Source organism: Rhipicephalus microplus, chromosome 3, assembly GCF_043290135.1.
Source record: "Rhipicephalus microplus isolate Deutch F79 chromosome 3, USDA_Rmic, whole genome shotgun sequence".
Classification (NCBI taxonomy): domain Eukaryota; kingdom Metazoa; phylum Arthropoda; class Arachnida; order Ixodida; family Ixodidae; genus Rhipicephalus; species Rhipicephalus microplus.
Window position 1 is genome coordinate 70,207,071 of NC_134702.1, and position 27,533 is coordinate 70,234,603.

The 27,533-nt window shown below is 42.6% G+C and overlaps 1 protein-coding gene across 1 annotated transcript; it reads left to right on the plus strand.

The window, feature by feature from the left end:
* The first annotated feature begins 1,036 nt into the window (after positions 1 to 1,036).
* On the plus strand, positions 1,037 to 22,423 carry Arl6IP1 (ADP-ribosylation factor-like 6 interacting protein 1). Its single transcript, XM_037424534.2, has 7 exons — positions 1,037 to 1,194; positions 4,900 to 5,030; positions 6,733 to 6,852; positions 8,216 to 8,333; positions 17,005 to 17,089; positions 18,778 to 18,947; positions 22,016 to 22,423. Exons 1-6 carry the CDS (start codon positions 1,159 to 1,161, stop codon positions 18,891 to 18,893), a joined length of 606 nt encoding a protein of 201 aa, XP_037280431.2. The 5' UTR covers positions 1,037 to 1,158; the 3' UTR covers positions 18,894 to 18,947; positions 22,016 to 22,423.
* Positions 22,424 to 27,533: the final 5,110 nt, after the last annotated feature.

The following is a 27,533-nucleotide window of genomic DNA, read 5'->3' on the forward strand; positions in this document are numbered from 1 at the left end:
TTTGGTCATGGGAAGTATGTTCAATTTTCTTTGTGATATATTCTGTTCGAATTTGATTTAGTATTATTTGACCAAATCGCAATTAATTTCAAACCTAAAAGTTACTAAAAGAGTGCTCTTTTCTGTCCTTGTTTCTTCTTTTATAGTTATGACGTAAGTACTCGTAGTGTTGTGCTGTGCAAGTATGTTGATTCCCAATTGCCAACTAGCCCAAGCATCTGTCTTACCATGCTCTATATAAGTAGATGAGATTGTTGACACAAAGACAAAGTTCAAGCAGTGTGCATTGCTACACGCTGCTACCTTCAGCATTCTGTTTGTTTATGGTGTGGCAGACGATTGTGAATTATGGTGGTATTTCTTTGTAGTTGGTAAAAAGCTATAAACTCGTCGCACAATTAGGGTGCCTTGATGCCCGCGCGCTCCGCTACGCACAATTCCTATGGTGTGCCACCTGGTGCTATTCTTTGCTATTGCCACGCTAGAGTACACCTGCTAAAGTGTTAAAGTACACCGCTAGAGTACACCTGCTAGGCCGCCCCTCGTCCTATATTAACGTCTCTTTTGGTTTTTAAGAGCGGAGCTGGCTGTTTGTCCCTGGTGTGAAAACAAAGGATGATCATCTGCTGCTTCTTAACCTTTTCTCAATCATGGCTCTTATCCTATGCAGGAGATTGGCCGAGAGTTAAGTGAAATTCTTTAAATATTGTTTAACATTTTAATATATTAGCATTATTAAGAATATCAGTATTGAAATGTTTAAAAGGATAAAGAATTTACAATCATGAACGTGCACACTATCTACTCGTCCTCTTCTTCGTCATTGTCATCTTCATCATTGTTTCTCTCCGAAAACACGTATTTTTTTGCTGCGAGATAGAATCACCTAATGGTCAAGGTGCAAGAGAAAGAGTGCAGCGAGAGAGAAAGGAAAGGATATAAAAAATTCTCGGCAAAAAAAAAAAATTTGGTCACCGCCAACTGTTGTCATTTTTGTGGCGCCCTCTATGCACCCAGACGCGCAAGCTCCTTAAATGATAAGGCCTGCCTTATTCCTCGATCAGCTTTTTGTGGAGAGTGGGCAGAAGCGTTGCGGACCCATTTATAGACTGGCGAGCTTGCTGTTGCCGTTGTTTTCTTCAGAACCAAGAGTGAGTCATGATGGATAACGCAAAGTACACCTCTCAGGAACAGGTAAGCGCTCATGCAAAGCGTTCTTTCCGGCGACCACACCTCCTCGGAGCGGTTACGAAGATGAGTCATGGGATCAACAAACGGTCATAACGAAAATCGGCGGAGAAAGAATACTGCGTTGAAACCTTGAAAGTGTTTTTTTCTCTCTCTCTCGAGTGCCGTCGCTTTGACGGCTGATAACTGGCTAACATGAGTCGTGATTGCAGATAGTTCAAATGTGAAAGCTCTTCGTATTCGAAGTGTTACGCGCGTTGTGAGAACCATCTAAGAACGTGCTGCTGAAAATTGATTGGACGGCTTCAGTGCGTTGAAGTAGTGCATGCGTGCATGTTCGTAGTAAGCGTTTTAAGCTGTTCATTCTAGCTTCTCGGGTATCTTCGTCGCCTACGATTAGTACGCGAAATTTCATCCCGGAAAGGTGACATTCCCGCATCGCTTTACATTCCTGGGTGTTCTCATAAACCCGCAGTGCAGCTACAGAAATTGATCGCACAAATGCACCGCTTAAAAGAAAAAAAAAATTCCAACGGTATATTTGGCGTTGATTTGTAACCGTTCGTGAAACCAGGCGTGAGAAAGTTCTTGTTCGTGAGATAAGTGTTATGTGACGAATTGTGTGCAGGATGCTTGCTTATCAAAAAAACAGTTTGGTTGATTAGACGCCGTCACTCTAAGCTGGAAGGACGGGTTTCGTTCGCGATAGCATCCTATGCGGTTTATTTTTATTCGCGTACGTCGTACATATTTAGCATCAGCAGCAGGAAAGCTAAAAAACGCTGTAAGTGAAACATAATTAACTCCTGATACAGCATCGTCATTTACTGCTTCATTGTATTTAGTCGATTCTACAGTTATGTCAGCAATAATTGCTGGCCATCACCCCTTGGATTTATTGCTGAAATGTTAGTACAATAAAAAAACAACAAACACATGCTCTTTGACATACAGCACTTTTAAGAAGTAGTCTAACGTCTGAGCAGTTAGATGCAATTCTAGCATATTTCTTTGCATATGGACCTGAGCTTAAATTCTTGGAACTGATCCTTGCAAATAGTGCCAGACCATTGTAAGGGCAATGTCCAAGAGGCTACAAATATGATTTATAAATGAATGAATTATGAATAGTTTATACCCATTTTAACAAATGATGACATTTATATAGGTTTTAAGATAGTACTACGGGCCCCTTCATTTTGCACATTTGCCGTTTCGATCTCTGCCGTATTGAACAAACTTTCTTGATTTTTTGTACAAAAGCAAAGATTTGTGGGAAACGTAAGCAGCTCACTGTTGGTGCTTTCGTCTATTGATTTAAACAGCTCGGTTTGAATCAGCAGGCATGCTCAAACTGTTGTTCTCGAACTTCCATGTCTGTCTCTAATTTTCAGTTTCAGCATTTTTCTAATGGACTCCTGTGCACACTCGGCTGGCATCTCTTACATCTCTCTGCATGCAGTCAGATTCATTCTGGGCATAGGCATTCCAAGCAGGTGTTAGTAGCACTTGCTGTGGCCTGAAAACATGCTAAGCAGAAAGCACCGGATGCGTGTTTTTCTTTTCTCTTTCTCCTTTTTTTTTTTTTGTCAAGCTTGCACAAACGGCTGTAGCAGTTGTTTGGAAAAGTACAGCTCCCAACCAAGGAAATGTCACTGAAGGAAATACAGTTTTGCATTCGGAGCATGTTCCCCCATCAGACGTATCGTAGTATGCATGCAAGCTTTTGCATGAGCTGCGCCTGGCTGCAAAGTGGATGGCGTGTCATTAAGAAGCTGCTCCAGTTTTAAGTCAGGTTTGCAGGTGCATTGCAGTTGCTAAGTTTGAACACCTCGGACGGCCTACAGTGGCACGCATGCCGTTTAAAGGTCTCCCCCTTGATTGGCAGCTCTCCAAGAGCCAAGTGGGAAGGGGCTCTTTTGTTGTTTATCTCCACACTAGCACGCCCTGTTGAGACCACCGACACAGTAAACTAATCAAAAGCTCAGGTGTGAAAATAAATAAATATATATATTTTCACACCTGAGCTTTTGATTAGTTTACTGTGTCGGTAAACTAATTTATATATATATATATATATATATATATATATATATATATATATATATATATATATATATAAAATGTTGAGGCTGTTTCTCTTCCTTTACTTCCTTTTCTTTTTGTACTTTGCTTATGCCTTTAAATTTTGTACGGGGATGCATTTCATACTTATTCTGGCTTCTTTTTTCCACTTACCTTCTGCTTCTTTCGAATACCTCTCATGCCTGATGTGTTGTGAATCTGGCTGAATGTTTCTGATGTGTACACCTTTAGGCCCTGCATTAAGTTTTCACTGCTTGCATAGTAATGGCATTGGTATATGCATTTTTTTCTTAATGTTTCGCATCCTGACCAAAGCAAAACTGGCGGAGTATTTGATGGCATGAAATTGGCTGTTTCACATGAGCTGCCTGAAAAAATAAGTGCACGGCACTTTGGTGTGATATTCAGGCTGGCCCGACTAGAACATCGACTATTGCAGGTGGTGATGTCAAAGATTTGGAGAGATTTCGCATGCACCTAAGGCGGCGTACTTGTCTCAATAATTCCTTGTATATAGTTTTATGAGCCTTCAGCCATTGTTAATTTACGGCAGTTATAATTTGCGGCATACCAATTTTTTATAAATCGCAAGAGTTGCACGTTGTTCAAGGTATTTATCATCAAACTCATGGACAAAATAGAAACTGATCGCGCCCAACATGCACAAAGCGCGACAACTCTGCTATGTCATACTGGAACTGCCACTGAGAGAAAAGTAACGATATTCGAATTGAGGCAGAATCTGGTTAGAATGATCTGAAAGTATTCTGAAATACACAAGTAGACAGCTTATTGTTTGCCTGTGATGTGCAGTGCTCGCTCGTTTCTTTCTAGAACTCAATAGAGGTGCGAAAAACCATTTCACATGTCTGCAAGAATAAGCGCCACAGTGGTTGCCCCAAGATTCATGCTTCCCAGAGAAAGAAAAGGTTGCTATCACTTTTATTGGGTGCAGCTCTAAAGAATCAGATGAGCACCAAGCAACACGTGGAAAAACAAGGAGATGTGTCGGTACGAGTAAGATGACTCGCAGTTTTTCATGAAAAGATGTGGCCGTATTGCGCCTTCACTCAAAATTCGTCACTTCTATGTGACGGGCAGTTTCGGTCTTGCATAGCAGAGTTGTAGTTGTTTGTGCACCCCGGGTGAGACTTTTTGATTTTGCCTATAAAGTTCTCTCGCAAATACTTCAATGTATGTGCAGTTTGATTTTTTTTAATGGGTATGTCATGAATCAATGCAAATAATTGAAAGATTAATGAGTTTGTTAATTAGTCATGAGACTGTCAATTAAGTTGCGGCAAAGTATTTCCGCCTCGACATAGTACATGTGCTAAAATTACTGATGTGAAATTGTCATGATATTTTTATAAATGATTTGTATTGTGTAAAGAACATCCTGTCAATCACCTCTAGACAAGTGCAATTATATTATTGTCAGTTTCTTTACTGTAGAAATGCACTTTTGTTCTCTGGGAACACCTTCTCTGATGCATTATAGTTTTGACGGCAGCTGCTCTGACAAGCTCCTTGTAACTACCAGGTAGTGGATTGATGATCTTGTAGTCTTGTCTTGACAGAGTGTCTTCCAAATTGGCAATTGGCAGTTATTTTTTACTGATGCAGGATCAGGCCAAGAAGCTGAGGCTGAAGTTGGAGGGATGGCGGGAAGTGGTGCTTCCCCTCCACTCTGTCCTGCTCTGGAACCAACCATACTACCCGGGGTGCATCTTTGGTGCTGTCACCACAGTCTTCGTGTAAGAGTCTATATTGTGTGTGTACCAAAACCTCGTTAAAACAAAATTGGGTATAACAAATCATTGGTTATAACGAAGTCAGTGAAGAGTAGCTTTATCGTAGGTGCAGTGTTATGAATATAGGTTTATAATTAATTTTTGGGCATAACGAAGTATGTTTATGGCAGATGTAACTTTGTTACAATGAGGTTTGAGTGTACTACTATTGCAATAAAAGTCTTCCGTGGTTGTCTACTCCTTCCTTATACTTCAGCTTTCACCATGGAAAATCCTCCCCTGTCATATTTTTAATTTTGTTTACATAATATTGGGGAGTAGCCTGTACGAAATCCTGCTTGGCCCATTGGTTGATTGAACTGTAATGTCGCCTTAGTTATACTAGCTATCATTTTTGTAAACAGTTCGTAGAGAACGGACAGCAAGCTGATCAGATATAGTTGAAATGAAGAAGAAATGGACATGGGCCGGCCACACAGCACGTAGGCAGGACAATCGGTAGTCATTAAAGGTAACTGACTGGATTCCCAGAGAAGGCAAACGCACAAAGGGGAGACAGAAAGTAATGTGGGCCATGGAGATTAAAAAGTTCGCAGGTATAACATGGCAGCAGAAAGCATAAGACTGGGTTGATTGGCGGATCATGGGAGAGGCCTTTGCCCTGCAGTGGGCATAGTCAGGCCGATGATGATGATGATGTAATATTGTATCAAGGTGATGCTACCGATCAAACTAGTTGTGCGAAAAAATTGCTAAGGCATTTCAGTGGTGTATGGAAATTTCTCTTACAGTGGTAATAATTATGCTATGTGCATGTAAAGTATATGGCAGAGTACAGATGTAACAAGAAAGAGCACAAAGGAGGCCCAATAATTAACATCGTACTTAAGTAAAACAATCCATAATTTCCTAGTTCTAAAACTTCAACTGTAGAACATTTCTCAGTATTAATAAATGTGCCATAATCTTTGATTGTGAAGATCTTGGTCATTGTAAAAAGTGCTTTACTCGCTGAATGTAAAATGGAGCTCGTCCCATAGTGTGGAACGCCTACTTAATGATAGTTGTCAAATCCTTGCAGTACAGTGTACTGTGCATCATGCAGTTAGAATGGATTGCTGTACAGATCATGGCGAGGATACAGCCTGCGAGAAAGCCTGAAATTAAATTACTTATTACTTAGGTCGTAAGGCTCGATCTTGTGTTAAACTAGAAGTCCAGATGTAAACAACACACTATGAAATATATAGACAAACTGGCACAAATGAGCCTCGTTGAAGCATTCATTCCAGGTTCTCTTGTTAAACCGCACTTAATAATAACTGAAGCAAGGATTTTGGCAACACCTTATGCAACTACATGCCTGGCATGTAAGCTCCAAACGCTCTTTTCATTCCTCTTCCATGTTTCGCTTCTCTCTCCTTGGTGCGAGTGGCTCCAACTGCAGTTTCTTGCTAGTGTTACTGCAGCTGCCGAATGCACTATACTCCTAGGCAGCCCTCGCAGCTGCCGCCAAGAAGTTTCGGGATGGCTCATGACATCATGTGACTAAATAGGGCAATGGCGAGTTGCTTTGTTGCAGTACTCGGTTGAAGCAAACAGTGCAGTGCTTGTTATGTGAACGAAAGTGATGTTCCAGGTGGGTAGTTCGAGGAGGTGCTTGCTTTTGTCATCGTATGAACGCCAGATGCAAATGACTGTACAGCCTGCTGTGGTATATGGAGCCGTCCCTGCTGACCACCTTCTCGCTGATCGGCATGCTGGTGTCCCTGCTCGACTATCTCGTACCACTGCTGCTCGCTCAGCTTTGCAGTCCTGACAAGTGGTGAGAGTGACCTCCTGTATTTCTTCTTTCTCTCTCTTTCCCGCAACCTTTATTCTGGAAAATTCATCGACCTGGAAGTTTTAATTTTGGAGAAATTCGTCCGAGTTTTCTCATATTTTCGTGCTACGGGCAGGTGCATGCCATTTGTTCCCTTCAGAAGTCCACTAAATGGACTGGCCATTTTGAGGTGCATGGACTAACTGGATCAGGCTTGTAGCCAGGAATTTTTTTGGGGGGGTTGGGGGGGGGGGGGGTGGCATCTATTGAAGGCCTTAAAAAACGCCTACCTTTTTTTTATAAATATGCTCGTTAAAACGCGCACCTCCATCCAAATCACTTCCCCTCGGCTATGCGCCTGATCTGGATCTCTAGTGCTGTCACTGGTGCAAGCAATGCCATTTCATTGGTTCTTGAAATCAATTATGTTAGTGCACCCTAAAGCGGCCTGTTCGCTTAGTGGAATAGTACAGAACATCTCTCCTGGTTCTATTTTCATACAAGCAAACCAAAGAACGTTTCGGCACCATTCCATGTTGTTATCGTCTGGCCAACAAGAAAAAAAACGTTAACCAATATTCACAAATCTCTTGCATAACTGCAGCTTGTAATGTACGATAGCCATATGTATGGCCATTGATTGTTGCAATCGCTATCACAAACGGCTGACTTTAAAACATTTCCTATTGAAATCTTGTAATGTAAAAAAAAAATTAAAATATGTGTTCAGGGGTCTGTCTCTTCTGGGCGGCTAAGTACTCCTTGTGCATGTCTTCACTGGGAAAATTACAATGATACGTGCCAGCTAGTTTCAGCTTATGCACGAAAATAAGTTACGTGATGTTTTATTTAATTTTGCTTTTCATCACTCAGGTGGGAAGCGAAACTCTTTAATAATTTAGGGAACAGATTTGTTCGCTGAAAAATCTGGAAGTGGTGCTCTAAAATGAAGAAAAACGAACATGCTGTGTTTTTAATTATCATTGCACATCTTACACCCTTGTTTTTTAGGTATGCTAAGCTCAATTTCTGTGAACTTCAGTTAACACTTATATTTTTCAACATGAAACTGAGTGTCACAAGACTTGCTTCATGCGAAAAGTTATCTTTTGTTTGAGTCATGAAGCAAATCGCGTGACACTCGGTTTCGCGATTAGAAAAATGACCGTTAACTGACGGTCATCGTAACTTAGGTTAGCGTGCGTGCATAACAAGGGTGTCGCATGTATGCTCAGTTACCCTTCAGTAACACAGTAGCAAATGGCAGCCGAAGATATTGGTCTACTGCGTGTTAGAAGACACTTGCAGAGGGCTGTCTTTTCCTGTCCCTTGTTAATGTTGTTTATTTATATTTATTTTCCCCCAGGACCAGTCAGCACGAGCGGCAGCTGCACGACATATGCCTCGAAGCGGTGCACGCGTGGCAGTCGGTGGTCAACGCGTGTGCGTCCCTCAAGAAGGCGAAACAGGACAAACCTAAGGCGGTGTGTTTTTCAGTTGTACTCTCTGCAACTGAATAGACATTCAGTTGTGCTTCATGAATGTCTATGGATATTCATGACAGTTGTACTCTCTGCGCTGCGGATGCATAGATATTCATAAATATTGGCTCAACATTGGTGTTCATAGCACCGATTAAACACAACTGCAAGAGATGCATGGGCTTTTCCGATTTCAATTTAATTTGTCTCTGTGTTCGTACTGTGTGGTGAACGCTGATCTTTGTACCTCCTCAAGTTGTGCCTTTCTTTTCGTGCAAGCATGTGTTCTCAGCCTCGACTTGATCTTCAGCTCTAAACCTGCCTTACTTAGCTGGAGGTTGAAAACATGTTGACCGGTACAAGCACACTAAGCTCCGTAGTCATTTCTGTGGCCATAGTTTCACGCTGCATCTAAGCGTGATACTTCACGAACTTTCCTAGCTTTTATTTATCTTGTAAAAGCTTTGAGAAATTGTTTTATTTATTTCATTACTTCATCACCTGAGCGCATTTCATGTGGGTCAAGCATTTTATGACATGACGTGCTCAGCGCAATGTTTTAAAGTTCAAGAGCTCTTATAAATTAAAAAACCATGCGTGATCCAGTACTTCTTGTTAGGTTCTCGGGTGTGCCTAGCCTCACCACAGGGGGAGTCTGTTAACATAAATGCTTGTAGTCGCAGTGATCTTGAGTTCTTGACACGTCATGCATTACCCTACATTTGTCTGTTGTATTGTGCTGTTGTATTTACCCTTTTTGTGTTGACTATACAACAAAACGTATTATTCAAACAGAATTGCTGTTGGCGTGGAATAGTGACAGTAAATTTGGTAATGTCGAAAATAAAAACAAACCCACCTAGAATTAAATTTTTCATGAAGTTTGCCAACTCTAAAACAAAATCGATAAGAGAACAAGGCTTTCTTAAAAGTCATTGCTACATGCATCGATTACGATTTTACTCCTTCATGTTGCACTGCATTTAATCCGCTGTCTGTGATGAACTGCTCCTAATTGATCAGCTTTCTGAACGAATTATCCAAATGTGACACCTGATGTGTGCAGGACTTCATAATTGAAGCATTCTAGATCATTTTTTTTTTCATACGAAAAGTTGCTTTGCGTACATGTAATATGCGCAAGAGTGTACATGTGGTTTGTACATTTATATTTCTTCTTTCTTTATATTAGTATTTTTAAGCTTGTGTGAATATTCAAATACTTCTAATATTCAAACGAATAATGCAGTATTCGAGTCCGCTTCGATTGGAATTTAAAATATTGAAAATTTCAAATAATTCGGAACAAACGAATAAATGCATATTAATCTGCGTGTGTCATTCTGTAAAGGTGGTTTCACTGCAGTGTAGTGTTGCTGAGCCGTGGAAACACGTGTCCAGGGGAAATCTGCATTGCCGCGAAGCCTCACTTGAAGGTTAAATGAGGATATCGCTTCGACATTGATCCATTTTTCAAGTGTAAAAACTTGGTATACCTACTCATATGCTCAAATTATAGAAAATTTTAAAAAGTGACATATTTTACAGGCTATTGCTTGCATTCTAGCGAAAATCAAATTATGCTACTATTCACAGTTGTTGCCGATTTCTTTGATGCAAAAAAAAATGTATTTGTAAAAGCCTTGTCTCAATTTTTCATATATATTGTGTATAATATGTGTTGTTATGCTATTCGAGTTCGATTCGAAATTATTGGACCAAAATCGCTATTCACTTCGAATTCGCTTCGCTCCTAAAATTCACTATTCGCACAAGCCTAGTATTTTTCCTTGGTCCTTTTTTTTGTCATATTTTCTTCACACTACTTTGAAAACATTTCCTGAGACCCATTATGTTAGGCCTCTAATTCACGTATACAGTGGTAGAAGTGCTACCCCGATTGCTCCAAAAGAGAAGTGCTGCTCCATGCTGCTCCAGAGTGCAATATTTGCTAGTAACTGCTCCAAACCTGCTCCAAAATGGTGTTGGCAAACTAACAAAAATGTTGAATCATGGGACCCCCCCCCCCCCCACCCCCCCAATGGGCCTAAGCGAAACCAAAAGAAAGCTGCACCATCATTCTAGTATGGCACGCAGTGGCGTAACTCCAGAAAAATTGCAAGGGGTGACACATATCAGGTCATGGTGGCCATTTTTTTTTAATGTGTGTTGTATCTTTATATAAGAATTAAGTAATGCTTTTCAATAAAATTTAAAAATCGAGCATGGGACCGAGCTCGAGTTATTGCATTCTTTTATTCGGTCTTTTTTTTTTCACCTTTTTGCGATTCCCATAGTTAACCCAGCTCAGGGTCCTTTAACACAAGTATGCAGTAAAAGATAAAAATCATTTTAAAAGTTCATTTCGCTATGCCTAACTGTTAACACAATTATATCATGTGCTAAAGCTAAATCTCAAGTGGAACACTTACAGGGGGTGTCCTCCCCAGCCTGAACACCAGGAAAGTCCAAACTCTCTTGACCTCCCCCCCTCCTCCTCCCATGATTTACGCCAACTATACTTCTTGTATACTAGCCGCATACCAGCATACGGCATGTATGATGATAAATATAAATATTTATTAGATGCTTAAGTGATGTTTTAGACTTCAGGATTCGTTAGGAACATGAATCTGCTCCGAAAATACCAATAACAACCTTCAGCTATAGCATTTTTTGCTGCTCCGAAGATGCTTAAGGCTACTCCAAAGCACCATTTTTTTTTTTTTTTTGCTCCAAAAATCAAAATGTCACTTCTATCACTGCGTACAGAACAGAGCTCACTCTAATGTACAGTAAACCCTCATTGCAACGAAGTCAGTGGGACAGCAAAAAAATTCAATATAAGCGGTAATTCGATATACACGATTGCCTCATAAAAGTACAGCTAAATTAGTCATGACAACTTCTCTGAAGTGATATTCAGGGAAACAAACCTTTATTCATGCACGAAGAGGTCAGTCGGCTGTCTTTTTCTAGGAGCAAAGAGTTCCTGCTCCAGTTTGTTCAGGCAAATTTTGAGCTCGTGGTTGCCGCCCACGCACTCCACTCTATTTTACAACAGACGCAGGTTACCTTGCGTTTGCGCCACTGGTGGTGTTTCACTAGGCTGTTCGTCTAACGGCTGATCTTCCTCGTCGAGGCCTCTTAGCAAGTGAATTTTTTCGGCTAGCTAGTCGACCGGAAATGTGCTGCCCTCCTCCAGTATCGGCAAAGGAAGCTTGTTCTTTCCCGTCTTGTTAGCACCAAACAGCACTGTAACACATTCTTTGCTTTGTTTACATCCTGATGAGGTTCCGCCCGGTGTGGCGTACGTGCTCAGCCGATGCTCCCGCCGTCCGTCCACGACGTCGCAGTCCATGGCTATGCTTACTCCGGCGATTGATTTTGCAGACATGTCGTGCCGTCTCTTGCGTTTAAGTGGGCAGTTGCTGCACTTGAAATCTTAATTGCCCATTCGGGCTGCTAGGGCTTCGACTTTTGCAGTCAATGCAGGCCCATTCACAGGAAAATTTGCACTTCTATCGTTTTTCAACTATTCTAGAAGCACTCTTTCCACTTTAGGATACATAGAATCGCAGTTATGCTTTTTTTTTTTTTTTGGCTGAGAAACTGTTCTCAAAGTTTCCCACTACGGCATCCTTATTCTTCAGAACAGTTCATAATGTTGACGGCGGTATTCCGAATCGCCTAGCGATTTTACAGTCGAACACGGATATATCGAACTCAAACGGGATCGCGAATCAGTTCAATATATGAAAAATTCGATGTAAAGAAATAGAGGCCCCGAGAGCTTACCTATAGCGGATCATCACCTAGAATAGGCGCATTCAAGAATTACAACTAATTTCGCCACACACGCCGCAACAGAATGATTTATTAGCATGACAGAAATTGCTAATCTTGGCCTGCTTCTTCGTTTTTGAAATGTTGAAAACGCTAGTCTCGATCTTATCAAGGCTGTCCAGGTGCGACAGCCTGGTGCCCTCCATGTGGCCGATACAACGGCGCATGATGCCGAACGCTGCCGCCACTTTAGCGGCGGAGTACGCGCGTGTAGCCAGCGCCTCGTTCAGGCGATCCTCCTCTTTGCAGTCCGCTTCCACAAAGTCGTCCGCAGACACTTCGTGTGAAACTGCTGCCAGGAAGTGGGGCGACAACTCTCGAAAAGTGTTATCTATGCGCTCGTCATCGTCGTCTTCACCGGTTTCCACAACCTCTGCCGTCTTAAAGCCTACCTTGCGGAAGCAGTTGACCACTGTGTCCGTCTTCACGTCTCGCCAGGCATTGAGGATTTCCGCGGGAGAAAACTTGGCAGAGATTTCCGGCCACTCCTTTATCATCCACAGGTGGATGTCCTGGCTGCTGACAGCTTCCTTTTTGCCAGAATTGGTTTTGCCAACGATGTTGTAGCGCTGCCTAAATCGGTGAAGCCACCGTGTTTTGTCAGTGAAGTTGTTTCACCAAGTGCAGCGGCAAACCATTTGGCCTTGGCGATCAGCATCGGGCCATCCACCAGAATGTTCTTCACTCACAGTTCTAAAAACCAGGCATAGAGTGCTTTTTCTACATTCCTGTGGGCAGAAGCGCGCACATGACAGGCTCTTGACATTTGCTGCTCCGCCACCTTTGCCTTCGTAATTGCCTTGTTTTTAACGAGGTACTCCGAGTGCTCCGTGGTATCCTGAAGTCATGTGCGACAGCCAAACATTTCTCGCCAACCTCAACACGCTTAATAGCCTTCAACTTCGTCGCAAAGTCGAGGGTGTTGCACTTCTTAACGCTGGCCATAGCTACACGAGAAGTCGACAATTCAAGGAGTCCACAGCAGCTTTGCGCACCACGCACACTAAAGAAAAATGCTGCACATGCTGTGGTAGGTAGGCGACGTGACAGCGGAAGCAACAAAGCGCTCGCAAGGCGATAACCACCTACGAGGGCAATAGAAAAAGCCCCAAGCTGTGGTTGACTGATCAAAACTCGCAAAACAGCAACAAAAAAAATAATGAAAAGACGAAAGGAGGAGGACGGCTCTTTTGTTTATGCTCTCCGAGCCGATGGGTACGCGGAGAAACCATGAGAGAGCGAAAGAGAAACTAAAGAAAACGTCGATCTGCAAGTTAGAAATTGTACAGTCCAAGCCTTTTTGCTATTACCTTTTTTCGGGTGTTTCTGGTTTTGGCGTGATGCCGCACGGAGGTCACCGGGCACTGCGAGTGTCAAAGTGCGCCTTCCAACTCGCGCGCGGAGCCACGGAGTTTGCGGGGGGGAGCGCCGAAGCGCACCTTTCAGCTCGCGCGGCCCTCGTTAACTCGAAGCCATCAAATCCGGGGAAAATTTCGAGATAGGCGGTATTTCGAGTTAAGCAAAACGCCGAAAATGTTCGCCCAGGTCACTGTAAAAGAAAAGCCAGTGCTGCTAGGAAAAGCTCCACTGCACAAAACAGCTACCGTAGTAAAGGCACAAGAATTCGGAGGGGAAAAAAATTTATTACCGAGGACCAAAAAATTGCGTGATGCTCGCCTGTTTCGCTTTAGCGTTTGGTCCGAGAAACGCGTTCTCCAGTTGCTCAACACATCGCATGAGCCATTGGTCGCCACCGCTGCATTCGACCTTGTTGCGGAGCAAGCACAGCATGTTACCTGTTTCTGTCGTCGTAGGCACTTCTCGAGGCTCTTCCTCATCTGCATGGTCATCTGCGTCGTTCACGGCCATCTCAACGATATCGGCGTCCGACAGCATTCCGGTAACGGGGACACCTCGTAGAGCGCATACTCCTCAAAGGCGATCTCGCCGTCTTCAGTATCGCTCACGCAGCCAGTTGCCTTGCACACTTCATTGCACAGCTCATCACAGCCGCTGAATTCTGCGCCAATGTCTTCTTTGATCGATTCCGGAGCGCGAGAAAACCCTGCATGTGCGAAGCAGTTAGCAATCGCCAGCGGGCGTAGTTGGCGCCAGGCTTCGGCCATCAGATTGACTGCACCCAGCAGATCGATTTCATACTTTTTCCTATTGTCATATGACAGCAGAATTCGGTGCAGCAGGCTTTTCCTACTTGCGGGCCATCTCAATGACTCCCTGATCCATTGGCTGGAGAACGGACGTCATGTTCGCCGGCAGGAACTCCAGCGTAACAGCCGCCAAGTTGTCGATTTTTCCGTGGCCGGGGCAGTTATCCACAACAAACAACACTTTCCGACCGTCCTTTGCCATCTTCTGATCAAGCGCACGGACATGCTCTTCGAAAAGCGCCGCCGTCATCCAGGCTGTTTTATTTGCGCGGTAGGTCACATCCCTCGGGAGCCGTGCATTTCGGAAACACCTGGGATTCGGCGACTTGCCAATGATGAGGAGGGGCAGCTTTTCATCGCCCGTAGCGTTGGCACCAAAAAGAATTGTTATCCTGTCTTTTCGTTGCTTAGCGCCTGAGCACGCTTCGCCTTTTGGTGTGTATGTGCGGTTAGGCAGCATCTTGTAAAAGAGAGCGGCTTCGTCTAGGTTAAAGATGTCCTTGTCCGCGTACTCCTTTTGCAGCTCGGCTAGGCGTAGCTTGCGCCATGCGTCTGCAGCCTGTTCGTCAACAATGCCGCTTTCGCCGTGGATAGGCTTCGATGACACGTTATTTCGCGTCTTAAACCGCTCGAACCAGCCATTGCTGCAACTGAAATCCGCGTGACCCATCTGCAGTGCCAAAGCGTCTGCTTTCTGCATCATCATTTGGGTTGTCATGGGAAGATTGGCTGCTCGAACAGAAGTGCTGCTTCGACGTCCGGGAATTTGGACGCTCGAATGCGCTTCCGCTTTCTTGAGAAGCTTTGCTCGAAGCCTTCCAAAACCTTTTGTTTGTTCTTAAGCACTGTCGAGAGGGTTTACAAAGGGATGCCGAATTCTTTGGCGATGCACGACTTGCTTCGACTTGCTTTTTCCACTTCCTTGATTAGCGCGACTTTTCTCTCCAACGTCAGAGATTTGCACTGCTTTGGGCGGGACATCTTGGTCGATACGGAAGCGTCCTCCGTTGCACAGGCCACTCACTACTCAGCAAAACTGAGCTCAAGATGCGTCGTGCACAGATCGCGAGGAAAACAAAGAATACCAGCTCGCACATGCAAGGGCTAGGTTGTGTACTGACGGGCGCATGCTGCACACGCCGCCCACCGCGCATAAGTCGCGCGCAAGTGCGCACACGTGATCACTCCCACAGTTGCCTGACAAGGCTGATAGGAAACGGCTGCGTCCGCGGGAATTTCAAATTCGCCCTTCACGACTGCGTTCGGCACGTATAGTAAGAGCTAAGCGTTCGCACGGAGCCCTCGTTTCCTGTTGGGAGTAGACTTTGCCTTCTGCCCTCCCTGTCAAGATTTCGAGATATCCACTGTTCCCTCCGGAAAACGTTTCGAGATAAGAGGGGGCAAATACATAGCACCTATGGGAGGTTAATGCACGGCGAAAAAAAGTTTCGACTTAACCGAGATTTCGAGATATGCGAGTTCGAGCTAACGAGGGTTTACTGTATTCGAAAGTGAGTAAAAATACCGTTCGATGTAAACACGCGAATGTCTATACTTTTACAAAGGAATTTCAAGGGGATAACTTATGAGTTCGATATACTCGAAAATTTTATATATGTGGGTTCGATATAACCATCTTTGACTGTATACTTCTGCCGGCCTCCTTTTTCCACCTGGCATGATATCAGTTGAACTTTCTGCTCAAATGTCAGACACTTTCATGCGATCACCAGCAATGCCATTTTTTACTTGATGGTCACAAAACACAAACGATGCGCACACACGTCACGGGTTCACACAGACCTCTCACAACACGCGCGCACATGCGTCTTTTAAACACGGGTGGAAAACACCCAGTGGCCAGGGAGCACACCAAGGCTCCGTACTGGTCGTGTGACACCACTGGCATAGATGTAGTAGTGGTGATTAGCCAGCTTGAGTGCCTCAATACGCTCGTTCACCTCCGTGTGCATCGAGACACTCTACAGCCTGTTAGCGAGTTAGGCATGTTAGCAAGTGCCTCCTTACTGGAGTAAGGCGGGGAGGGGGGGGGGGGTAATATTCGCGCCGTGGGAACTCTCTCGTCATCTGCACTGGTGCACTTTAGCCTGGTGACACTAGCGCGAACATCTCTTGCTCAGTGCTGAAAGTGCGCAGGCACTTCGAAAAAGTGCACAGGTACTTCGGCGGTGGCGGCAGTCGCTCGCTCACGCCCCCGTGAGTACGGATCTGCAGCTTGTTACTTCGCTCTAAGCAGAACAAGCTATCAACGTGCTTCGAGTAATCCAGTCTAAAATATATCTAAAATACACGTATTGGGATCGGGACTGTGTGGCACTTCGACAGAAGTGATAATTGGAATAAAGCGACTTTGTTGTAACGAAGGTTTGCTATAGTGGGCTATGGCATTTTTGTTTTTGTGAACACATTCTCTATACAAAAATGGTGGTTTCGGTTGCTGTTAAAAGGTGTAGTTTACTATTGCGGGGAGTATCGTATTTCTCTTTATTGTCGCTGATTTGCAGTACTAACACGATGTATAGCTTCTTCTCTTACTCTTTCACATTGTTACCATCTGTCGGTACTGTTTTTGTAGTCTCACATTATTGGGCATAGAAGCGAACATGTATTTGTGCATTATTGTGCTTCGATGTGTGCAGTATGTGGTGGCGGTGCTGATCTCTCTCCTTCTGATGGCTTGGATTGGGAATGCTTTTGACAACCTCTTCCTCACTTACCTCATCGGTGAGAATACAGTGAAAAGAAAACTGTTTCATAGCGTTTTATCAGCGACTCCCTTTTTTTGAAGTGTTTGTACACGATGCTCGTGTAAGACAGACATATCAGTTTTGCCATTGTATGACTAGGAACCTTTTTTTTTTTTTGCATAGATTTCTTGTACCCCTGGTGTGGCGTAACTTGGCCAATGTATGAGGTGCCGGAATTGTAAAACTAAATTAAGACTTGCTTGTTGCATTTTTTTCCAGCTTTTGGCTACCTGAAGTTGACTCTCGTATTACAATTGAATACCAAAATCGTACTTGTAATGCACTTACTGTGTGCAAGTTCTTGTAGTTGTTCCACTGTTTTATTTCTCTGTAAGGAATCTGTGAATAGCTCTTTCTTGCTGTGACACTCGTGCAGAAGTTTGTTGCTTGTACATCATGATGGTGCTCCAGTGAATGCTTCTTTCTGCGTGTCACCTGTACAGGAAATTCACCAAAAGTGTATGTGGAAGGGTTACCCTGTTAAAGTGAGCGTATAGCTGCCGCTCGATGGGCGCATTGCCAGCAGGTATTGTCTACATGTTGTGCAAGACACACAAGAGTATTGTGCAAAGTGACGAGTTTCCCGAATCGCTGAAGCAGAATTGTGTAGTTCCACACAATATTGAGTTTTCGTCCAACTGCGAGCCACTCCGTACAAAGCGTGTGGGTGTACATTCGCGAAAGGCTTAAATTTAGGTGTATATACTGTGCAGTGTATTGCTCGCGTTATGCACGGTGCGAATTTCTGTTGCGTGAGTGCAAACTTCTTTTGGCATCGTTAATTTAAATAGCTCCTTACACATTTATATGCAGGCATCTAAGTATTGCACATTATGCGCACCTTTGAAAACGAGAGTATGCAGTACTGGTGTTCATGCTATTTAGTGGTAGTGCAGTAGACACTCAATTCTTCAGACTCCAGAAGACTCTTGATTTTGTTTGAATTATCCGAAGATCTCATAAGTATGACTCAGGACAACATGGAAATTTATGCTGTAATGTTTATAGCTCCTTAGTGCTGCATAAATGCCATAGACAGCCTTGCATGATTGCCAGTAGGGATTTTACATGTCAGCGACCGTACTAATACTCATGCTATGCCCTGTGGTAGCTGTTAGCTCCTACTATAATTTTTCTTACACTATGGCTCCTACATAGTTTTATTGTGCTTTACCACATGGCACAAATGCACAACAGCAAAGCGTTTGGTGGAAATATCGATCAAGGCCAATTCGTGATATTTTTCTTTAATTTTGTTCGAATTTAAATCAATGGTGTGCATGGTTTGGCTAGTTTTGTGACTCCATAAGCAGACAGTCAGCTTTGTTTGCAACTGTTGGTAATACAAAAAGCAAATGATCTGGCAGAAGTGACAAAAGCATTGATATTTTCAGGCACGGTCAAGCAAGAAGTATGAATTGACTGATTCATGCACCGTAAATGTTTGAATTGAGTAGATAATGAAAACCACTGTGGACGAACCTAAAATCTGAAATTTGTTTTAATTAGCTGCAAACTTGAATTGTCGAGAGTCTGTGTTAACTATTAACTTTTGAGGTTGTTAGCTTCACCCTATGTTGAGAGTTCTATATTTCTAGCTTAATTACTTTAAAACCAACATGATAGCAGCTTTTTCACGATGGTTTTGTCTCTGTTTGCTTACAGTGCTGTTCCTTGCGATGACTCCTGGCATGAAGCACCATGGCATTTTCAAGAAGTACTTCTCGGCAACCGTTCTCACCATCAGGAATCTCATTGCAGACAAGATGAAGAAGAACTAATCTTGCTCAGCCACTCTGCCGCTGAAAGCTCTAAGCTCGAGTGACAAAAATGAAGTAAGCATCCATACGGCAGCGCTTGCACCTTGGAATATGTATATGTATTTATGCGTAAAACTATATGTACAATGCGTTTCTGATTCGATTTCAAAGGCACCTTGTAGCACGCCTTTGTTACCTTAGAAATATACCTAGCTATATATATGTTGACTCACAAATCTCCTGCTGCAAAATTTCTCCAAATCCATCACGTGTAAGGAGATTTATCACACAAGGCGAGAACGTGTGCTCTCTTTTTATTGCCATGAGCATACTGAAAGATACACTAAAGAGCAGTTGTGCCTCCATAATCTCAGTTCATCACGCATGATAGCTTAAGCATTTCTCCCTTCTTTTTTTTTTTTTCCTTGCATCTTTCTCTCTCTCTTTTCTCTTCTTTTGCCAGCGTAGCTTTATGAGGTTCGGGACCTCTTGGTTCCCTCTAACAAGACACTATCATCATGAATAGCCTGTACTATATGGCATCTCGCGTCGCGTAGTACCTGGCACAGCTGCGCCTAGCCCGTACAACACATTATCACCGCAGGCACGCACTCTCTTCACTCTCTTCGTCTTTCGCTCCGCTTTTCAAACTCAAGCGGCCAGTGCACGCATGGACTAGCAAAAGAGCAAAAAAAAAAAAAGGATATAGACAGGAACAGAAAGAAATAGAAACGCTTCAAGAGCTACTGTCATGCTTAGGTTTTGTGACATCGTGCGCGTTGCATCAAGTGAAGATGAAGGTTCTGAGTACCTGATCTCCATGTAGACAAAATCGTCGTCACTAGCAGATGTAGGTAGCGATATGCACAGCCCCGCCTCGTTTCAGTTGTCAGCAGACGCTCTTTGTTGCTCTTCTGCGTCGCACTTTTACGACGCTTGGAACGCTCCGAAGATCGGCCGAATGAACCGGGCTAGGCCAAATGGACTGAATTAACGAGGGTTTTATGCAGTTGAGCAATGCATGTGCTGGCTGGAATCGTAAAAGACATGGGAATTATACTATTTTCAGAATTACCGGGAATATAATCAAGGAGCTTTTACTTTAATACTTGTAGGCCGCTTTTTGTCATAAAGCTGATTTGAGGGCTTCGCTTTATTTAAGCAAGATGTTAAAGGGACACTAAAGGCAAATAATAACTTGTTGCTGATGGCTGAAATAGTGATCCAGAAAACTCGTAGTGCTGCATTCATGCCAAGAAAATGCTCATTTTGAAATAAAATTATGTTCTAGCGGTCCGCACGGCATTAGCTCACTTGAAGTCACCCGCCTGAAAACTGGCCTTTCTGACATGGCAGTTGTCTTGCCCCAGATTGCCTGCCTTCACTGCGCAGCTGTTGACGTACGCAAAGGCTTGTAAGAATGTAAGGTTAATGGATGATGGTGTTGACATCTTGTGATGCCAAGTGCCACCGGAGTTTGTATTGCCTAGCGTTTTTAAGAGGAAAAAAATATTTCAAAGGCAACTCGTTCGTAATTGCGTCGATGCAATGCATTGGCAGAAAAGGTAGATTGCACAATGTTTCTACAATAAAATTTTGTGCTTGCCTAGTTCAAGTGGATGCTGATAGATGGCACCACCTATCCAGCCTAACCAGGTGCAAACAAAACTTTTGAACAGATTGTGTCATTTCCCATGGTAATGTTAAGCAGTTCTTTTTTTTTTTTTTATAAATGAAACATAAATGGAGAAGCAGCATTTTATGATGTGTTGTAATGCATGGAAGGTTCATTTTTTTACTGCAGCTGGTTCACTAAGGTTTAATTGTAGTCGAACCCTATGACGTTAGTGGTATCATTGAAAAATGTCCCACTCGTGGGGCTTATGGTGTCGTCCGTTCACCCTAATTTTTTTATAAGTAGATCACTGTTCTTCATAATTAGTATAACGTTTTAAACAATCTCAAACATTGATCTTTCACTCTGACGTAAATTGTTGTTTGCCTTGAGTGTCCCCTTTAAAGATAAAGTTGGACGAGTTGGCCAAGTTTCATTTTGATGAAACATCGTGTTACTAACTAAATCGGGAAAAAAGAAGTGCTGGGTGCTTGTCCTGTGCCCTCCTCTTCACGTCCTTTGTTTAGTAACATGCTGTTTTGTTAAAATGAAATTCACTTTGTCATTTATTTAAGCATTTATTTCGTGTGAAAGGCTTTTTTCACTTTCTTGAAGGTCCTGTCATTTGTGCACTATCATTTCAAAAACAGTCATTGAGCATCAAAGAGGCATCTTGTTTGAGTGCTGTCTGTCGGGCCGTATTTAGCCATTAGTCTGGCTTTGCCCGTCAATGGGTCACCATTCGTCATCCACTCAAGCAGTTTTCGCTTTAATCCTGTGAGCTCTCAAATAAACAGCCGGCTTGGAGGCAGTTTTATCAATCACACTTTGTCACTTACATACACAAATTTAAATTGATATCCCAAATTCTCCCTTATGGCTTATGAAATTTTGTGGCTTCAAGGATCTAGTTAAATTGAGTCTTAGGTTAGTGGCTTTTGGCTTCAATCGGCGCTGCCATGTTTGTCAATGCAAAGCTTTTGTGTGTGAGCTTTGTGATGGCCCGCTGTATTTTGTATAAAGCGTGCCTAACTCCAAAGCTGTTTGGTTGCATTTTGTGCATTCATAGCAGCCTAATTACTGGTTCTTTGGGGGCTTCTATTCTGAGGTAGTGTGCTAAACTTTGGCTGTTTATGTCGGTCTACGGAAAATGGCTACATGCCATATTTTCTTGCTTATAATTTATAGCTAAAGTTGAAAGTAAAATGCAAATTTCGGTCTGCAAAAAATGGCATCACGGCAGGGCTTCACAGCTGTGAAAAGAAGCCAGCTTTGCAACAATAGACGTCATTTCAAAAAAAATTATCTACAAATCGTTACGTTTTCTTCTAGGGGATGCGCGTAAATTTCTTGTAGGGGATGTGCCAGAATACAGCGGAAATTTTACAAGTACCGATTAGTTCAAGACTTCCAAAGCTGCACCCTATCTATTGTGGTGTCACTGCTCTGTTCCTGCAGATGTTTTGTTTCTAGCTTAAAGCTTCACCGAATGTGCTTCATGTTTGCGTGCATATTTGTGTCAATGCAGGAAAGAGACTGCTTGCTGGCCTGCCAATCTTTGTAAAGAGTAAAGTATGCCATCAATGTAAAGAGTCTGTACAGCCCCACTCTGCTTCAGTTGTCAAAGCTTCAGCTGCTGTCCTGGAAGTCCGCCTTGCACTCCCATACGATCGCCGCGCCTGCGACGCACACATTGTATCCAGTGGAAGTGATGATGTGCAGATGTAACACGGATTGCCCTTGTTGGCTCATCCGGCAGGCAGGACGTGTGCCACTCACGCTGCTCAATTTATTTTGCAGCCATTCATGACATTTTTCCATGCGTTGTTGTAGCATTTGGCGCTCTAAATATTGGTTCTTTTCATCAGTGTTTGAGTTTGGGGCATGTTCACACTGACAACTTGCAAATACTCGCGTGGCCTGTGCTTACAATTCGCAGCCTGTGATGGCACTCGTGTCTGTTGAAGGTGCCGAACAAGGCAGCTATTAATTTGATGTTCTTTCTATTACGCATTCTGCGACTCTGTGTGCCATGAAGCAGGAGCCGTTTTGAGGATGAGCTTTGCGACACTGTGTGCTTGCTTCAGAACACTCGTTGAATCTACTGAATCTGTTACATCGAATGCAGTGGCCATCTATTGCTTGAGGTTGAATCGACGGAGCTCGTCATTGATAAATAGGTGCTTCATTTAAGTAATAGCAGACAGCATTTTTGTGGACTGCAGGAACTGCTTAACACGAAAAGAAATTAGGCAAACGTAATTTTAATGTTAGACCAAAGTCGTGCGTGGTAACTTTTAACTTATTAATGCAAGACCACTGTGTTCTTCACAATGCAAGCCATGCTTTTGTCAAGAAACGCTGTTTGAATACTGTCATCCAGGTGGCAACTTGTTGGTCTGAACATGCCCTTTGTGTTCATTTTTATTTCATCATTGGTGCCTTCCTTTTAATATCAACATCTCTGGGTTGGATTGCATTTGTTAGTTAAAGTATTCATTAGTGTGAGAAGGTGGGGCACCTCAGCCAGGATTTTTTTTTACGTCGGCATTAGTAATAATGGGCAACATTGATAGGGAAAAAGAAAAGCTTTCTCGTTGTTGGTGTGGTTCAGTTCAAAGCCTAGTCAGCACTCCTTCTTCAGCTCTGGCAATTGTACAGTGAACATTAGAGAGTGTTTTATAACTCAAGCAAAATGTCGATCAAAAGTTTTAATGTAATCAAACACCTCTCAATCTCTGTGTAGAGCAATCAAACTCTTCTACACTGCTTGAAGCCGTCTGGCACTTTCAGCGCATTCTCCCTCCAACTTATACAGGTATGAAAATGTAATAAGTGAATATCAAAGCAAACAGTGAACAATATTTGTTACTTTTCTGTGCACCAGTAGCTCAATATCGCTGTCAAAAACAGAGGTTTCCCAGTATTGCCTCTCTTCAGCAATGTCTATTTTCAAGTGGCATTGCTGGAGCGTCTTGAAAGGGACACTAGAGGTAACTATTAAGTTGATGATGATTGTTTAAATGGCGGTTCAGAAACCTTGTAGTGTTACTTTTGTGCCAAGGAAGTGCTTATTTTGAAATAAAATCACGTTTTCGTGGTCAGCATCCGGTTAGCGCACTTCAAATTACCCGCCCGAACGGAACGTCTCGGGTCACTGTTGCCCGGCTTTATTGCACGGCCGCCGACACTAGTAGAAGCAGAACGAAAGCAGCAGGAGCCACAGCAGCAACAACGGCAGTTCCGACAATTTCCTGCAATTCGCTCAGAGATCGCAGGCGTTATTGTTTCAACTGGGCCCCGCTAGATGGCATGACCTGTCAAGTTTAATCATGCGAAAATTGAACTTTTGAACCACTCGCACCATTCTCCATAGTAACGTCCGGTGGTTCTTTTTTCTATTAATCAAACAGAAACGAACAAGCAGCATTTCATTGCATCTCTTGATGCACAGAAGGTTCTTTATTTAGTGCAGCTAGTTCAATTACTAGTGTTTAATTGTAGACAGTTCGTCTAGCGTAATTGGGAGCATTTTGAGAATGTCCTATTGCTGTGCATGTATTCTTGTGCATTTACCATAATTTCTCGGTAAGTAGGGCACTGCTGTTGATAGTATTGTCGTTTTGGACGTTGTCATACATTGAGCTTTCACACTGATGTAAATTGCTATTTGACTTTATTGTCCCTTCAAATGTTAGCTGCACTTTCCAAATTATGGTATGTACAACTTCCGATATTTGTTCAATTATATGCTTTAAACACTGATATAAAGTGCTGTGGATGTTGCTGCAACTTCACAATTTGTGTATGCGGGGCTTTTTTTTTTTCGTGCTACTTATAGCATATCACATCATTTTATCTAAATGTACTATTTTTAGGTATATTTCTTTATCATATATCATGATGCCATGTATGGCAAAGCAGTGGACATTATGTAAATGCAATTGTGAGACCCAGTTTCAGTGTGTGAATCGTGCTTTATATGTCCTGACTTCTGAGCGGCTTGTAAAGATTGTCTGGTACTCGCCACTTTCCCTTCCCACCAAGTTACCTTTGCACTCGCAGAAGAAAGATAAGATTAGATAACCTTGACACTAGCATGTGGGTTGTGAGAATAGGGCTCCACAGTATAGTTAAATGCCAAAGCTCTCCTCTTATTGCTGCGCTGTCTGCCCAGAGCTGTGCACCTTGAATATTGCGAGGCAGAAAACTAGCTCGTAAAGTAAAGGATGCCTTCTTAAGATAAAAGTGATAGCATGTGTGATTGACGTAGCTTCGTGTGTACGTAGTTGCATGTACGAATAGCTGGCAAAACCCACCTCTTACAGCACAGTTGCAGCTAACGTACTTCTGAATGTGCCCACTGTCACAGCTTACTACCGTTCGCGAACATTTATTTTCAGTTCCTCGTGTTCATCTTGTTTCTCCATGGACATTTCTGATGTAAGGATTGTTTCTTCTGATTGTGGTACTTTTGCTTAAGACCTTACATGAAGTATAGTTCAAGCATATCTGTAGATCTTTTGACAGAGGTTTTATAGTCAGTGCAGTCTTTTTTTTTCCTTTTTTTTTCTTTTTTTTCTTTTTTCTACATTGAGTTAGCGCAAGTCCTTAGTTAAGGTTTCAGTGAGATTGTGGAAACTGTGCGTGCGTGTGTGAATGAATAGTACAAATATGTTGTGTTGTACATCTTTATGTGTGCTGACACTCACTGTTGTGTGCAGTCTGTACCGATCAACTGTAGGGTGTGAAAAGAAAAAAAAAAAAAGTGTCACTTTTGCCAGACAATAAAACTGTAAACTGTATTTGTTTGACATTGTGGGTACTTTTTTGTGATGCCCTGAGGGTCGTGAAGGTATGGAATTCCATGTTGCCAAAGGGAAATCTGGCATTAGAAGTTACAAAGAGACCATTTATGGATCACTTGTCTGCCTTGTCAATATTTGTCTGCCTTGTCAAATGACCAATGATTTTTCATCCATCACAGTTTATTCTAGCTTCCCAGCCTCAGTGAACCTGTATGGCAAGAAACCCATGTTTATTTTTTTCGTATCTTTATTCAATACTTACCGGCCTCTCTGGATTTTTGGCCTGTTTTCTTTTTTTTTTGTTATACAATCAAGGTTTTAAAGCTTTTGATAACTGTCTCAATATAATTAAAAAAAAAAAACTATTGGTATAATCACAACACCATCAAGGCACCCCGTTGTGCTCGCGATAGCTACTTCCACTAGGTACGTCGTGCCCACGCTAGGGTATACTACTTGCACGTAGTATACCTAGATCGTGAAATTAATCCTCAGCTTTCCCAAGCATTCAGTTTAATTTCATCCACGCATGCACGTATTAGCAGCAATATCATCTGTCCTCTTCTGTACTTCACTGTTCACCCTGTGCTGTAATGTAAATGCCCACACTGCAAAGGAAGTTTAGATCAGCCTGAACTAGTCAAGCAAAAAGAGCGGGTACAGGTGCTTGACTGATTGGTTCACTCAGTGCAGAGCAGAGATAGTACGCATGTTCCACATAAAGTCTGTCTTTCTTTCTGTGGTATTTCCTTGACATTGCCAGGCAAGTTTCGGGTTAAGTTCACCAAGTAAATGTGCACTAAATGCAGTTGGCATATGCTGCTGAATCTGTTTGTGCACACCGATAGCGTTAAATTAACGACTCCCTAGGCATGCATCAAAGAAACTACTTTCATCTAGGCTTCTTGTGCAATTTATCATAGGTGGCAACTTTGTTTAATGTCGTGTCATCGCTATGTGTGTGTTTTGTTTTTATTTCTACGTCTACAAGAGTACTCCACGTTGTGAGATTTGCAGATTTGCTCACTTAATCATTTGTCACCTGCGGAATGTGCAAATATTCTGGAAGGACAAAATTCTTGCTTCGAGAACTTATTTAGGCACTGCTATTGCTTCTCTAATTGTCTTTTAAGAGAAAATGGAGGTTTGAAGAGAGTAAAAATCTTTAAATGGTGTTTTCGTTGGTGCTAACATTTGAACGAGGGTTTCTTGTCTTTGTCTAGCCAAAGACTGACTCGAAGAACCTGCCTTGAAGGCAAGTCCACATGTTCAAGTTTTGGCTCCAGTGACATATCCCCTGCTCAAAGATCTTTCATTTCTTTACTAGGATGTAACATCTCCTGCATGCAGTGTGCACACGCTGTGCTCTTCAAACCCTTCTTTAAAGAATTTGCATGAGGAAGATGTCATTCCAGATAGCAATTCCAGAACTGTGTGATCCTCCTTTCACTTACGACATCAGGATCTTGAAGCATCTGCAATTTTTGTCTTTTTTGTTTTGTTTTTAAATCTGTTCTCACTAGGTGACGAAATTTAAGAAATGAAACTCTTGCTTTGTCTTTAGGCCTCCTTGCTGCAAGACCGGATCGACGCTGCTGTATGGTCATGATTGCATCGAATGTGGTTTTGATTGCTTCAACACAACCTTGCATACTATCGTTTCATTGTGCAGTAGTACAAACAGGGGCATGAAATTGTTTCCTTGCAATAGCCACCTATAATCTTAGTCAATTGGAAATCTTTTGAAGTTTGAGCCTCACATGACTATTTTATAAGTGAACTCTGGTCAATGTACACTTACATTATTCGTTGCACAGCTCATCTATCAAATGATGCAATATTGAAAATCTTGAATCCATTCATCTAGATTACCACACGGCTGATACCATACCATTTTTTTTAATTCACTTGTTTTCTCGCCATCTTTTGGCATAATGAACTCGTAACATTATGCATGGGAAATTGGCAAAAATATAGCAAGCTGCTAGCAACTAATTCGCCAGTGCATTGGCACAGCTGAGGATCGAAGACGTGGATTAAAGTTCGGCCACAGCAGGTGCATTTTGATGGGTGAAGTGCAATAACAACCGTGTACTTGCATTTAGGTGCTCATGAACACCAGCTGGGCAAAATTAATTCGGTTTATATAATCATGCTATTTACATGTTGAACCGCAGAACAATAACCGTTTACAACTCCATTTTATTTGAAAAAGACACACATTGTTAGTCGTAGTTT